At 45.5% G+C, this 15823-nt stretch overlaps 1 protein-coding gene across 10 annotated transcripts in view; it reads right to left on the bottom strand.

Moving 5' to 3' along the window:
* RUFY3 (RUN and FYVE domain containing 3) overlaps positions 1 to 15823 on the bottom strand; it is a 263821-nt gene that overhangs the window by 94633 nt on the left and 153365 nt on the right. For 9 of the 10 annotated variants that reach the window (XM_029598577.1, XM_029598631.1, XM_029598639.1 and 6 more), the window contains 3 exons: positions 8779 to 8844; positions 7137 to 7206; positions 2651 to 2743 (listed from right to left, as the gene is read on the bottom strand). In XM_029598577.1, the coding sequence (XP_029454437.1) occupies positions 2651 to 2743; positions 7137 to 7206; positions 8779 to 8844 (229 nt within the window). The remainder of the gene's footprint in view (positions 1 to 2650; positions 2744 to 7136; positions 7207 to 8778; positions 8845 to 15823) is intronic. The other variant, XM_029598603.1, reaches the window with a different exon arrangement.

Here is a 15823-nt window from a genome sequence, read left to right as displayed (position 1 = left end):
GTGCTCCTACCATGTGACAGGGGCCGACCAATGGCACCGGTAGTCCCTGTGACATCGTAAGAGCAAAGGCCATCGGCGCCATTTTGATTCGTAGCAGGCCCGACGAGAGAGATCGCTCGCGGGACCCCGCTGGACCACCAGGGCTTTTAGTAAGTCTTGGGGAGGGATCGGGATGGTGGTGGGAGGGGGGAGGGGGTTGTAATAAAGTAAATTTGAAGGGTTGGGGTGGTTTTTTTTCCTATTCGGATTTTTTTTTTTATTCGTTTTTTCCGGTTTCGGGTTCCAGCTTCGTGTTTGCTGAAAAACGATCTGTGGGAAAACGAGTTTTCCCAAGAAGCGCCCGAACTGAAACCCGATCCTACCCAGAAAAACGAAGCTCATCTCTAGAACCAATCAGGGTGACATCTAGAGGGCTCGACCACTGGCTTTTCGAAATCCCCTCAGTGTCCAGGGATGAGTCAACACCAAGGGTCACCAACCCCCTGGCTCGTCCACCTCAACTAGAGAGAATGGCCCCATCAGGGACCTAACAAAGTTCTAGGAGGAAACTCTCGAAAGAAATCGATCCTTTTGCAGGCTTTACACCTCTACCATCTGCTAGAGTCAGAGAAATACTACGGGACTGCAGGTGGCACACTAGGTTAAGTAGCAGTGTCAGTAAAGCTTTTCTTCTGTCTCCATCTGCTGCCAGGGAGGCAAAATCTGGGAGTCTGGACTGATCAGGGGTACGAACAAGTACTGAATTCCACTTAATCCATTTGCTGGACAGACTTTAAAACAGTGGCATGACTATCACAGCAGCTCAAGAGCTGCCACAGACTTTTTTTTCCTCATAAATGCTAAATAAATACTTAATGAAGAAGCTACCAAACAAAAAAAAAAAAAAAAAGACAGAGCGATAAAATTTTGTGATCTGAAAATAAATGTGCCCCATATTCTCCAAGTCTCCTGCCCCATATGGCGCACCTGGGACAGCACCGGGAACCCTCATTAACCCTGAGAGATGTCTTTTTCCTAAATAGTGCTGCGATGCAACACTGCATGGCCAGCAGCAGCCATTTTCCCTCCCTCACTGGATGAAGCACATTGCCTCTGAGGCCACCAGCTCTGACAGTACAACAAGACACTGCTCTCCCAGGTCTGTAGCTTAGCTTCTCTTATTTCTTCACCTCGAGAGATGGCCTGGGCTAGGAATAAGTACACCCAGCAAGGATTTTCAAAGTTCTTTACAAAGAGAAGCTCCCAGAAGGCTTTGATAAAAGCAAAGAAAAGCCAGATCTGACTCACCTGTTCCTTATGACCTGGGCCCAAGGGTTCACCCAAACCAAATGCATCTGCTGACAATAAATTTCAACACCTCGCTCTGGGCCCGAGGAGGGCAGGTTTGGCTTCATGTTTCTATGCTGGTCTTTCAGAAGTTTTTGCCCGTGCTCACAGGCTTCTAGCAGCCTCTGCTTGTGGTTCCCTGTTTGCTGTGTACATTGGACCGAATGCTGGAGCTTTTCTTAAAATGAACTGTTAAGCACGCCATGTAATGTTTTCCGCCTTGCTAATCACACTGTCAGCGGTCACCAGGCACTAATCAGTGAGGGCTCCCTTGGTGCCATGTGCATGGAAAAAACTCACAGGAAGAGACTTAAACCATGTGCCTTTGACACAGAGGCACATCAGAGGGAATGGAGGGAAGGTGGTTTTTCATATGAAAAGATTCAGTCAGTGTAATTCTCCAATACGTCCTTTTCTAAGAGGGTTTTTACAGCTGGCATTTTGGAATCTGTTGTGTGCATGTGACCCCGGGTCATTTCTTGCCCAAGGCCAGGAGTGCTGTGAGGGTGGTGCAGAGACCATGTTTCCATGTCCCAAGGGAAGTGAGCTTGTGTCGTTGCTCATGGGTCTTCACACTGCCGGTTGGGAGCTGTAGGGTCTCACAAGTAAACTAACCCCTTCCATGCCTGGGTGCAGAAGTGCTGTCAATTCGCTGAGGGAAGGAGACAGTGTTGATGCATACGAGCCTCATATGTGTGTGTTTGTGTGTATGTATGAGACTCTCTCTCTCTCCCTCTGGCAGAGCTGCTCAGAGACGAAAAGATGCCATGAACTGAGCTGTAACAGATGAGGATAGGAACACCAAAACTTTGCACCAACTCATACTCTGCAATGCGATTCTGGGCACAATATCCTGTCATCTCTCTCTGTACATCTGAGGGACTGCAAGTTTTCCTTTCGTGAGCTGATTTAGCAGCCTTTATGCGCTTCTTGATTTACCATTATAAAGAAATGCAAGAAGCAGCCTGTTAATACCAACCTAGTAAATATGGTCTGTCACAGCTGCCACTTACTGACCTAGAATTCAGTTTATTTTCTTTCGTTTTAGGATATACATCTCAATGTCGTAAGGCATCATAAATTTTCAGTGCCAAATAAAAATATGTACATAAACACACACACATGCAGACACAACATAATGCAGACTGAAGTAACAACCTACGGCCTACTATTCCGCTCAGAAACACTGGTTCAGCTACAATAGTTCCGTCAATCTTTCATCTACCTCACCCACCTACAGACTCACAGACAGGACAATCACTGAATACAATCAATCCTCAACTGCAAGAGATTGTCAATGGGATATATACACACACTCACTGACCTTACGATTTGATTCCAAAATGTAGGAACTTTCTTCCTTAACTCGTTCCATCTCTTCTTGCAGGGTTATAATTCTATTGTTGGCAACAGCAAGCTGTTAAAAAAGACAAGGTAATACATACACTAATCAGAGAAAATTGTAAGACTAATCTGAGAAAATTCTTTCACTCAACGCACAATAAAGCTCTGGAATTTGTTACCAGAGGATGTGGTTAGTGCAGTTAGTGTAACTGGGTTCAAAAACGGTTTGGATAAGTTCTTGGAGGAGAAGTCCATTAACTTCTATTAATCAAGTTTACTTAGGGAAAAGCCACTGCTATTAATTGCATCAGTAGCATGGAATCTTCTTAGTGTTTGTGTAATTGCCAGGTTCTTATGGCCTGGTTTGGCCTCTGTTGGAAACAGGATGCTGGGCTTGATGGACTCTTTGTCTGATCCAGCATGGCAATTTCTTATGTTCTTATAGCCAATTATAACCACACCTGAGGAAGTTGGAACCAGGCTGGTGGGGGATGACCAGATTCTGGACTCTAGGAAGGGCCCTGATGCATGGCCCCCAGATCCATGTACACTGTTGAGAGGGAGGGGCAGGGGAGAGAAAGACATAAAAATAGGAGAATACAATCCCAGGTAGTTGAGAAAGAAGTCTCATGGCAATAGATCCCAGTGCTGATTCTGACTAAACTAGAAGTACAAAAGGGGCAGGAGGAAGCTGCCAGGTCAAAATAAAATCTGCAAGAACAGAAACCATTTAATGATAAAGATGATTTTCTGTTTGGAGGTGTGGATAGGTTGAAACTTTACTACTGCCAACAAGTTTGTTTTAAGAATGTTTTACGTTACGAGTCAGGTAGAACTGCGTATTCTCTACACTGTGCCTGGCTACATCCTCTCTCCCTCCAGACCCACAGATCTTCAGCGACTGACAGGGTAGCCCATTCACAGGTTTTCTTCAATGATCTCTCATTGGGCTCTCTCTAGACATAGTTGGGCAAATCTGAACTCAACAAGAAGGCTGAAAGCCAGGACTTGTATGGCAAGATCAACATAAAAGATCTTCGCTAAAGGCAAAGTCATTGGGAAAGATAGGATCATGCACACAGCATCCCAAACTTGCTCTCAGGAAACAGCGCATGCACTGAGCTGGCCCAATAGTACCCTAGGACTGGCAATGTCTGCTACTTCAAACTCGTCCCTTCCCTTCAACCAACTCTGTAGGGAGAATTCTGACTTCATGTATCCAAGGAGCAAAGAAATCCCAAAATTTGTCAGTAGTGGGATCCACTGACCATATGATGACCTTCTACTTCTTCTCCCACCCCTTGGCATTCTTATTTATGATTCTGGCTTCAAAATACACACTCCACTAAAGACAGGAAGACTACATTTGTTCCATTATACTGCTCTGTCACACTATTAAACATCACTGTCAAAACAGAGAAATGGAAGCACTCAAATTTACGTTTCCATATGCGCTTGACATAAGATAGCTGGGTGGCTGGTGGGCATGAGGATCGCCTGGTAACATGCCTGCCTGGTGCGAAGGTGGCGGACCTCACGCGTCACCTAGATAGGAAAATGTGGGAGATAAGTTCTAGAAGCCAAATTTAGGCTCTTAGGTAGAAAGCTGAAATCCAGAACCTCCAGAGGCAGGCAGAGCTCCGGAGTCTCAAGGAGTGGATGGTCCAGGGAAGAGGGATTCAGTTTTGTAAGGAACCGGGGAACCTTTTGGGGAAGGGGGAGACTTTTCTGAAAGGACGGGCTCCATCTTCTCCAGAGTGGAAACCACGCTGTTGGCACTAACTTTTAAAAAGGAGATAGAGTAGCTTTTAAATTAGAACAAGGGGAAAGCAGACAGTTGCTCAGCAGTGCTTGGTTCGGAGGAAGGTATTTTCATAAGATACTAAAGAAACAGGAGAGAGTTAGGGCACCCCAATAAGGAGGTTCCAATAAAAGCAAACATAGTCCATGTGCCTATAAGTAAAGAATCATCTGAGCTAAAGAATTCCAAATTATCCCTATCAACTGAAAAGAAGGTTAATACAAACAAAAAACACACTCTGAAATGTCTGTATGCCAATGCCAGAAGTCCAAGAAGTAAGATGGGAGAGTTAGAGTACATAGCAATGACTGATGAGATAGACATAACTGGCATCTCAGAGACCTGGTGGAAGGAGGATAACCAATGGGACAGTGCTATATCAGGGTACAAATTATATTGCAATGATAGGGAGGATCAACATGGTGGAGGTGTGGCACTTTATGTCTGGGAGAGTATAGAGTCCAACAGGATAAAAATCATACAAGAGACTAAAAAACTCAGTAGAATCTATATGGGTAGAAATCTTGCCTCACAAATCTGCTACATTTTTTGAAGGGGTTAACAAACATATAGATAAAGTTGAACCAGTAGATTTAGTGTATTTGGATTTTCAGAAGGTGTTTCACAAAGTTCCTCATGAGAGGCTAAGAAAACTGAAAATTCATGGGATAAGAGGTGATATACTGTCATGGATTGCAAACTGGTTAAAAGATAGGAAACAGAGAATAAGTGGTCAGTTTTCTCAGTGGAAAAAGATAAACAATAGAGTGCCTCAGGGATCTGTACTTGGACTAATGCTTTTCAATACATTTATAAATGATCTGGAACGGGGTATAACGAGTGAGGTGATCAAATTTGCAGATGACACAAAATTATTCAGAGTAGTTAAATTGCATGCGGATTGTGATAAACTGCAGGAGGACCTTGAGAGACTGAAACTGGGGTGTCCAAATGGCAGATGAAATTTAAAGTGGACAAGCGCAAGGTGATGCATATAGGGGAAAAATAACCCATGCTGTAATTACATGATGTTAGGTTCCATATTAGGAGCTATCACCCAGGATAATACATTGGTAACTTCAGCTCAGTGTATGTGGCAGTTAAAAAATCAAATAATGATAGGAATTATTAGGATGGGAATGGGGAATAAAATGGAAAATGTAATAATGCCTCTGTATCGCTCCATGGTGAGACAGCACCTTGAGTACTGTGTACAATCCTGTTCGCCACATCTCAAAAAAAAATAAAAAAAAATATATAGTTGCAATGGAGAAGGTACAGAGAAGGGCGATTAAATTGATAAATGGGATGGAGCAGCTCCCCTTTGAGGAAAGGCTGAAGAGGTTTGGGCTGTTCAGTTTAGAGAAGAGATGGCTGAGGGGGAGATATGATAGACATCTTTAAAATAATGAAATCTAGAATGGGTAGATGTGAATTGGTTATTTACTCTTTCGGATAATAGAAGGCCTGTCTCGGGACTCTGCATGCTCACTGACGTCCAACGGTCTACATACAACTATTGTGTCCTGATCCAGGTTTTCCTCATTTCACCGTTGTATTGCCAAATTACAGCATTGCTCAAAGGGAGGTTCCTCTCCTCCCAGAAGGTGCCTTAAGACACCCGATTTATAGGGTGCAATGCCCTATGCTGTGTCCCAACAATTCTCTTGCTGTGTTTTGCCTCCCGTAGTTTCACTGAGTCGCTTGAAAGCTTTCATTTTTTGAAAGATGGTACATGCCAGTGCAATGCTGCTTCGCCACTCCAAACCCCTCCACCTGTCTTCCTTGCCAAATCGGTGTGGTCTTCCCTCTCTCTTCTTCCCATGGTGATCGACCGATCACTTACTGGTGCAGGAGGCCCATACAAACAGATGGAATGACTGAGACCGGCAATTTCACCTTCAGAGTCAGCTGTGGCGGGGAGAGGCAAGGGCAACAATGCTGGGACAAAATGCACACACAAAAAAAAAAAAAAAAAAGGAGGCAGCGGCAGAACTGGAGAGAGTCCCAAAGCAAATTTTTTTACATTTCTATCACTTTATTTTTTGACCAGCAGTTTCCTCCTCCTACTTTTGTACTTCCAGTTCAGTTGGAACCAGGGCTGGCATTTTGGTGCCAGGAGCCTTCTTTCACAAATACTCTGTGATTTTTGGCCCACCCCCTATTTTTTCTTTTTTTTAATCTACTCCCAGCTTACTTCAGTCCTGTCTTTGCAGTAACAGTCCTCAGCCAGAGTGCAGCAATCCTGGACCCTAAATCCAGTCACTAAGCATCGCCACTGTGCTAGGACTCCCCCCCCCCCTCCCTCACCACCAAGGGTTATGAGCACCGACTCCGCAGACCGTCTTTTTATTTTCAAAGTTGCAAAATTGCATCGACCGGGAACCAGGTTTATACCAAAATACAGAAACCCCTCATCCAGTCACAGGCATGAAGCAAACTGGTGGTTCTAGGGAGGAAGTGAGAATGCATGAAGCCTTCCAATATACAACTCTTGTTCTGCACCCACAAAAAAACCGGGAAGCCCAGTTTGATCTGACAGGCTTTCCTGCTACAGCTCACTACACTGTGTGGCTTTTATCCCGGGTTTTGGTTTTCACATGCCAAACTTTTTTTTTTTAAATTCTAGCAAGGCAACAAATGAGCATCACAGATCCATGCCTACCTCTTCGGTCAGTTTAGTGTTGGATTTTTCTAAAGCATCTACTTTTGATTGTAGATTGTTCACAGTAGCGCTGTCAAAGGGAACAATAAAATAATCAATCACATCTGTGTGCTAAAAGAAGAAATTGTGAGTCAACAAAAGCCTCTTGGTCACTTCTAGGCAGGGCCACAGATCGACAGGTACCCGAGTGCATCACATTCATGCCTCAGGCTTTCATGTTTCAGTTCAAATTCCTTTTTGAAATAATCCACCATCCCACTTTTATAACAAAGTTAAATTAAATTATAACAAATGGAAAGCTTGTGTTTCCTCTTCTTGATCCCAAAACTTCATGTAGTGTCTGCTACAGTTCCCATTTGCTGGTTCCCACGTCATGAGTTACCAAAGAGAGTAAATCTCAGGTGGTATAAAACATGGGCTGTAAGATGAATATCCATCTTCACAGAGCCGGTGAAAATGACCCTTGTACCCGGGGACCTCTGGATCTGACCCGGAGACTCAGGGTTCAGAGACCCAACTCCGGGTCTCCGGGAAAGCACCCAGAATCTCCGGGTCTTAAAAACATCCTCCCTGCTCCGTACGGCTGTCTTTTTCTATAGCACAGACGCATGGGGAGGCAGGCAGGAACCAGCGGGGAAAGCCTCTCACCTTGCACAGCTACTTCCCCCCACCACCCTCTGATTGCCTCTGGGTAGCATAAGGAGACAATTGGCAGTGAAAGGAGGGGGAAACAAGGGCCGCTTCAGTCCTCTCAGTAAATACGCTGGCCAAGTGGGTAAAGAAGAAGAAGAGAGTGACTGTGTGAGGGCAGTGAGAGGAGAGAGGAAGAAGAGGAGGGGTGAGAAGAGAGAGAGAGAGAGTGTGTATGTGGGAGAGGAGCAATCAAGTATTGAAGGGGGGCAAAGAGTAAGGATGAAAAGAGAGAGAGGTGATTAAAGGTAAGAAGAGAGCAAAAAGGGAGAGAGATGAGAGCAAGAAGGGAGGGGAGGAGGAAGATAAAGGGGAAAAACAGAAATAAGGGTGGCAGGAGAAGGAGAGGACCCTGGATTGGTTGGGGGGAGAACCCAGGAAGATATTTTAGGAGGAATGGAAGAGCGAGCATGGGAAAAAGAGGAGCAGAAACTGTGAAAGAAGAGAAGATGGGAAGAATAAGGAGAGAAAGGGAAAAACAGAAGAAGAGGCTAGAAAAAAGAAGAGAAAGTATTAAAATATCTGCAGCTGAAGGAAAGAGGCAAAGAAGAAAGAGAAAGAACTGGAATAGAATAGGAGAGGACACCAGAGAGAAAGAGAAAACAAAAAAAAAGTGACAAGGGCAGAGAGAATAAGAAGAGGGAGGTTGAGCCAGAAACAACGAAGGCTGGAAACTATTTTATTATCTGCTAGAGAATATTATTCTAATTATTTGATTTATATTCTGCTTTTCAACACTTCAGAGTGGATTATATTCAAGAAAGGCGTTCCCCTAGGACGTGGGGGAAGGAACAAAGAAGTCTTTACTGCAAACACCATTCTTACCCCCACTGTGCTAATTTCAGGGTGAGCCTAACTCAAAAATTCCCAGGCATGACCGTAAGACAAGTAACAGCTAGAAAAGCAAAGGGCGAGCCCGATATCTTGAGTTTGCATTTCATTCACGTGTTACCTTAACTGTCTGTTAAGTTCTTCTACGTAATTCTTCTGATCTAGAATAGCAGTGATTTGCCCATCCCTGCAGAGTAAAAATACATTTTTGAATAAAATTCTTCTTCTATGTATGAGACACTAGGCAAAGAGTCCAGCCTTTTATGGCTGGATGCATCCTCCACATACGCCCCATGGTCTGCTTGTCACATAAAAGCATGCTCCAGGCTCCTTGTGGTTTAAAAACCACTATAAAGGAAAAGGTACTTCTTTTTCTTGGTTTCCTTTTAAAGAAAATGGCACAAATGTAGGACATCATTTCCATTTATTAAAGAGGATAACTGTATTTGCTGTATCACTGAAATAGTGTTTGAAAGAAATGCAACAATCAACATGACAGGAACTAGTCATTTTTTTGAATGGCAACCATTTAAACAACCCACTCCCTAAAGCTTCATATTGTAAGCCACGTGCCCTGATGTGTTCTGCATCAGCGCTCCAATCCCTCCCCCATTTACATCAGCAGTCGTTTCAAGGGGGGGGGGGGGGAAACAAATCTCATTTCACCAATTCATCAGGAAATCAGGTGCTTAGCCCTCCAATCTTTTATTCCACAAAAGGTGGAATTACAAGCATCCCTGCAGAAGATGCTAGGAGAATCCCATCAGTCAGAGCTAGGAACTAGGTGAAGCGATGTTTTGTGAGCTGTAGGCAAGAACTGCTGCTTTCAGATGAACGACAAATTAAAGTGAAACACGAAAGACAATGGTGGAGGGAGAGCAGCACCTTTTAGCACAATGTCATCGCAGTGTACGCAGAGTCGGGGCATGAACCAATCAACTGACAGTCCCAGGGCCGCAAGGCTGTACGCTGACAATTCGGCTCCAGTTTGGTAGTCAGAGGAGGACTATGAAAACGGTGCAGATTGTGCAACATAAATCCTATAAGGTAAGACTTCAGGGCTTAAATACGTACACCCCGAAGGAGAAGGACATATAACCAAGAGCACCAAAAACCTCTAGGATGTAAATAATGCACAAGAAGCAAAACGTATTTTAGTGGAAAGGAAGTTTTGGAAGCAGAGGTCATAATCAGAGGCGAGTCTGCAGGAAGGTTATTGTAAGGAAGCATTTCTGCACAGGAGGATGGTGAACACATGGAGCAATCTCTCTGTGGAAGCTGAGAGGACAAAACCGGAGGGGGGGGGGGGGGGGGGGGGGAAGTCAGAGGCAGAAACAGAGACGTCATCAGCTGAAAAGGACCACCTGGACCACCCAGTCTGCCCAGCCGTACCTGCCTACTGTGCTGACACGGATCCTAGTTGATCTCTGGTCCCATCCCACCCTCCCTGCACCCACTAAAGGTCCCTCTTTGGGGTGAACTTTCAATCACCCATGCATAAAAAACTTAGGTTTATATGTGTAAAACTGTCTGTGGTTTGTGTGTAAAAGCATGCACATAACCTGATTCTATGCATAGTTTTAGTCACACACACACAAAAAAAAAAAAAAAAAGTGTTCTGGAGAGGGGTTGGGTTCCTGAGTTTGGCCTAACGTGCATGCTTTCAATTTTGGGGAGCACAATCATCAAACAGCTTGCAGCACCTGCAGACTTGAGTCCGCTTTTTAAAGTTTTGGACTAAACACGCGTAAGTCCACTTTGAAAACTTGAGGGTCTTCCCGGTACGCACGTGCCACATACGCGCAGGAGATTTCTGCGTATATATATTTACATAAATGTTCCCCTTGCCAGCTCTGCCCCTTGAAATGCCAACAAACAGTGCGGGGGAAAAAGGCAAAAGTAATTTACTTTCACGTGAACTTCTCAAAAGCCGATTTAGATGCAGAAACCGGCACGTTATGGATGTAAATCTTTTCACGTTGATTTTACAAGGCATTTGACTGTCTAAATTCTGAGTTAGCTGGACAAACTCTAAGGTGTGAACATCTGACTCCTTTACCTGGATACAACTGAAGGCATTCTGGAGCGGAGTAAACTTGGCGGGATAACTTTCTTGGCTAACTCCGATATTCAGAGTTAGCCAAAAACATTATTTGGCTGAGTCTGGACGCGCCTCCGAATAGGGTTAAAGTTATGTGGGAATGTGTCCATGGATAACTTTAACCTTAACCAGCTATATTCAAAATAAAGCAGAGTTACATGCTGATCAAACAAAACAAAATCATCACTGCAGGCCTGTAGGGCCAAACCCCTCTACCCCACTAAAGTATTCCAACTAATGTGGGCCACAGCACCCAACCCTGCTTCCCCTCCCCCCCCCCCCAAAAGTTACAAGGCAACACTGGATGCCACTGGGAGCCGGATGCTTGTATGGGGTTGCAGAGTGGGGCAGGACAGCTTGTGCTGCGATTCAGAGGTGGAGAGGGGAGAGTAGGATTGAAGAGGGTGTCAGGATTCAAGATTTATTTTGCCAATTAGAAAGGGAGTGGGGGGTGGAAAGGCTTCTTGGATCAATATGCCCACAGCCTTTTTTTTTGGGGGGGGGGGGGGGGCTTATGGGGAGGAGGAGAGGGGTCAGGTGCTATAATCCACATCAGTTGAAATATTTTAATGGGGTGGGAGGAGGAAACTGGGTCTACAGGACCCTAGTGATGGTTTTGCTTTGGGTCAGCAATTAACAGATTATATTTTGAATACAGCCAGTTAAAGCCAAATTTATCCTATTTACCCTGATAGGTTTAAACCTAACTGGCTATATTCCAACATAGCTGCTTAGGTTTGAAAGTTATCTGGGCAGATGCATTGGATAATTTTAGATGAGTATATTCAGTGGGAACCTTATCCTGCTGAATAATCTGGACAACTTATCCAGTTAACTTTAGCCAGATAAGTAGTCTGTTTGCTGCTTTTTTGAACAGCGACCTCTTTGGAAATTACCCTCAAAACAGTACGTGTGTAAATTCACAAGCACAAGTTCTGCTTTGCCAACAGCAGGTGTAAAGGAAAATTGGCTCTTACCTGCTAATTTTCATTCCTGGAATACCACAGATCAGTCCAAATAACTGGGTTACTCATCCCTACCAGCAGATGGCGACAGAGAACTAAAAACTTTTCAGGCACAGCTACTTAACCGAGAGTGCCACCTGCAGTATTGACCTGTATCCAAGCCAATATAGAGCTGTATCGCAATTTAAATAACTTCCCCTTCTAGGGCGAACTTAGGCCCCACCCCCCCGGACTGGGAGACCGCACATCCAACAGGACACAGAAAAACCCTTCTTCGGTCCCCAAAGGTTCCAACTATATATGCAAATTTAAACTCTGCACTAAATCTAATCCAACTACATACATAGTCTTTCGGAATCAAGGGGTGGGTCTCTGTACTGATCTGTGGTATTCCAGGAATGAAAATTACCAGATAAGAACCAATTTTCCTTTCCTTTTAATTTCCTAGACCAGTCCAGACAAATGGGATGTACCCAAGCTCCCCTACCCTGTGCAGTAACCCAAAGACCTGCTCGGAGAACACTCTTACCAAAACTCACCTCCTCTGGCGCCCGTACATCCAACCAGTAATGCCTGGTGAAAGTGTGACTAGAAGACCATGTGGCCACTCTACAGATCTCCTGTGGTAACATCAACTGACACTCAGCTCAGGAAGTCGCTTGCGCTCTAGTCAAATGCATCTGCAATCCCTCCAGGACCAACAAACTCTCAGAGAAATAGGCCGAAAAAATAGTCTTCTTTAACCAACGAGCAATAGTGACCTTAGATGCTTTTGTTCCTTTCTTTGCACCCCCGAACAAAGCAAACAGATGATCTGAATGTCGGAAACTGTTAGTAATCTTAAGATAATGCAACAAGGTCTGCTGCACATCCAAAAAGTGAAATTCCTTTGCATGCTTCCCTCAGACCAATTTGGAAAAGCTGGAAGCTCCACAGTCTGGTTGAGGTGGAACAAAAAACAACTTTTGGCAAAAACGAGGGTACCGTACGCAAGGATACTCCATCCTCTGAAATCCGCAGTAACTGTTCTCTATAGGACAAAGCCTGAAGCTCTGAAATCCTTCTGGCTGAACAAATTGCCAACAGAAAAACTGCTTTCAAAATGAGATCCTTCAATGACGCTCTTTGAAACAGTTCAAACATGAACTACATAGAATTCGCAACACCAAGTTAAGGTTCCACGAAGGACACACACGCCGTACCGGGGGTCGCAAGTGCTTGGTGTCACTGAGAAATCATATGATATCCGGATGAAACGCCAACTGCCTGCCTTGCAACTTCCCTCAAAGGCATCCTAAGGCTGCCACCTGTACTTGAAGTGAATTATAGGCAAGACCTTTAATCAAGTCCTGCTGCAAAAAGGCCAGAATGTGTGGGATATCCACCTGCAATGGATCCAAGTCCTATTCTACACACCAGGCCTCAAACATCCTCCACATCCTGACATAAGCCAGCGATGTGGATGGTCTCAGTATCTGAAACAGCATAGCAGTAACTGACTCAGGAGTATCCTTTTGCTCTTAATCATCTCCTCTCAAAAGCCAATCCGTGAGACAAAAGTAATCCACCCGATCCAAGAAGATAGGTCCTTATCTGAACAGACCTTGAAGTTGAGCCAACCTGATGGGCCCATCCACAGTGAGACGAATCAGATCTGCAAACCACGGAAGCTGCTGCCACTCTGGTGCCACCAACACCACTCTGCATGGATAGCGTTCTATGCGCCGCAACACGGGACCTATGAGAGGCCATGAAGGAAACACATATAGCAGAATTCCCGTTGGCCACGGGAGAACCAGAGCGTTAATCTCTTCGGTTCCTTCCTCACTCCTGTGACTGAAGAATCTCGTCACCTTGGCACTGCTGCGTAACGCCATCAGATCCAGTTGGGGATCACCCCATCTGGCTCGGATGAAGTCAAAGGCCTCCGACAACTCCCATACCCCTGGATCAAACTGCTGCCTGCTAAGATAATCCACCTATATGTTGTCCACTCCTGCCACATGTAATGCCGCAATCCCTCACACATATCTCTCTGCCCAAACAATTTATGGACCTATAGGGTCACACCCTGTCTCTTCGTCCTGCACTGTTGATTGACATACCACCGTAGTCGCATTGTCAGAGTACACTCACCATTCATCCCTGAACCAGAGAGAGGAACTTCATCAATGTCCTGCAAACCGCTCTCATTTCCAAACGATTGATAGACCAGGAAGCTTCCGACGGAACTGGAATAAAAGTCCCTAACCTTTGAAGGTGAAGCAACATATGTCGCACCGCCTCTCACTTGCTGCGAGATGCACAATGAGACACTATGAAGGCCTCCCTGACAGGGTGAGAAAATTCTAAACCGTAGCCATCTCTTATCACCTCCAAAACCCACTGGTCCAAGGTGATCCTGGTCCACTTTTCATAAAAACTTGTCAGGCGTCCCTTGAAGCTTCGACACTGGAGTGTACCATCCTGGTTTCATTGAGACATTTAGCATTCCCAGTACCCTGACCAGAACCATCCCCGGGGGGTCTGCGGGAACCCTGAAAGGGCTGCTACCACCTCAAGCCCTGCTTCTGCTGGCCTTGTTGGGACAAAATCTCATATCCTGAAAATTGGCGCAAGCTGGGAAAGTCTCCCTCCTCCCCTTCCCCCTCCCTTCGACTCCCCCAAATGCTTCATCAACTGTTCCAGGTCTTCTCCAAAGAGAAGCTTTCCTTTGAAGGGAAGATTGCACATCTGTGATTTCAACCACATATCCGCCAACCAATTCCGTAACCACAGCACCTGGCGTGCTGACACCGCCGAGACCATACTTCTGGCTGACGTGCGGACCAAATCGTACAGAGCGTCTACCACATACGTAACCCTGGCTTCCAGATGTGCCGCCATTTAAGAAGAGGCAGCAGCGGCCAACCCCTTTCTCCTGAGCCTTCTAAACCCAGCACAAACAGGCTCTCTGTATGAGGCTCCCACATATTGCTGCTCGCAGACCTAAGGCCGAGATCTCAAAGAACCTCTTCAAGTGGATTTCCAGTGTTCGGTACTGAGCGTCCTTAAGCGCAGCCGACTCAGTCACCGGAGTAGTTGTATTCTTGGTGACTGCCGAGACAGCAGCAACAACCTTAGGCAACACCAAAAGCTGCAAAGTATCCTTGGACAAAGGATATAACTTTTCCATTGCCCTTGTCACCTTCAGACCTGCTTCTGGAGCACCCCACACTCCTGGGTTCACAAGTTTCCTAATCTTTTTAGACACAGGAAAAGCCTTTGGCAGACCTCGAAGGCCATCCAGGACCAGGTCCACCCCTTAATCTTAAAGCACACGTGGCGCTAACATGTGGTCTGCCTGCCTGCTGCACCGAGAGCCGGATTGTCTGTGGCATGAGTACCTCCCTAAGAGACTTCCTCGACCCCTGGAGCAGAAATACTCACAGCCACTTCTTCCCCAAGCAGCCTGCCTTACCAGTATCCCGGCCGACAATCATTTCAATGGCTGAGCCTCTTTGTTTACCCAGCAAAAACTCAACAGCAGACAGAATGAAAAGTATACTTCCCTGCCACTGTCTGGAGACATGGGAAAGACGACCTCAGTTGGAGAGAGGGAACCAGGACCCCTGGCTTTCTGACCCCTGGATGTTGCGGGCTAAAGCCGAACAGGGAATATCAACCCCTGCTTGCCCGGCTCAACCTGAGAAATGGCCCAAGAATGTACCTAACACCTCAGGGAGCGCCTCTTCTAAACTTCTTGATCCTTTTTTTGGTCAGACTGCAGGTTTGCATCTCTACCATCTACTGGAGACAGAGAAATACTGAGGGACTGCAGGTGGCACTCTCCATTATGTAGCAGTGCCTCAAAGCTTTTAGTTCTCTGCCTCCATCTGCTGGTAGGGATGCATAACCCACTTGTCTGGACTGATCTGAGGTATGAAGAGGAACTTTGTGCAGACTGGTTTCTGTGCGGAACTTTGTGCATAAGTTCACTTTGAAGCTTGGTGCAACTTGTGTGCATAACTGCCACATAAGTTTTCTGAGATGCTATAACATCTACCCTTTCTGAGGCTAATGGTAAAAGCCATTTCCACTAGATGCTTTACCCCTGGAAA

The sequence above is a fragment of the Rhinatrema bivittatum genome, chromosome 1, assembly GCF_901001135.1.
Source record: "Rhinatrema bivittatum chromosome 1, aRhiBiv1.1, whole genome shotgun sequence".
NCBI lineage: Eukaryota > Metazoa > Chordata > Amphibia > Gymnophiona > Rhinatrematidae > Rhinatrema > Rhinatrema bivittatum.
This window is presented reverse-complemented; position numbering and strand designations above follow the sequence as displayed.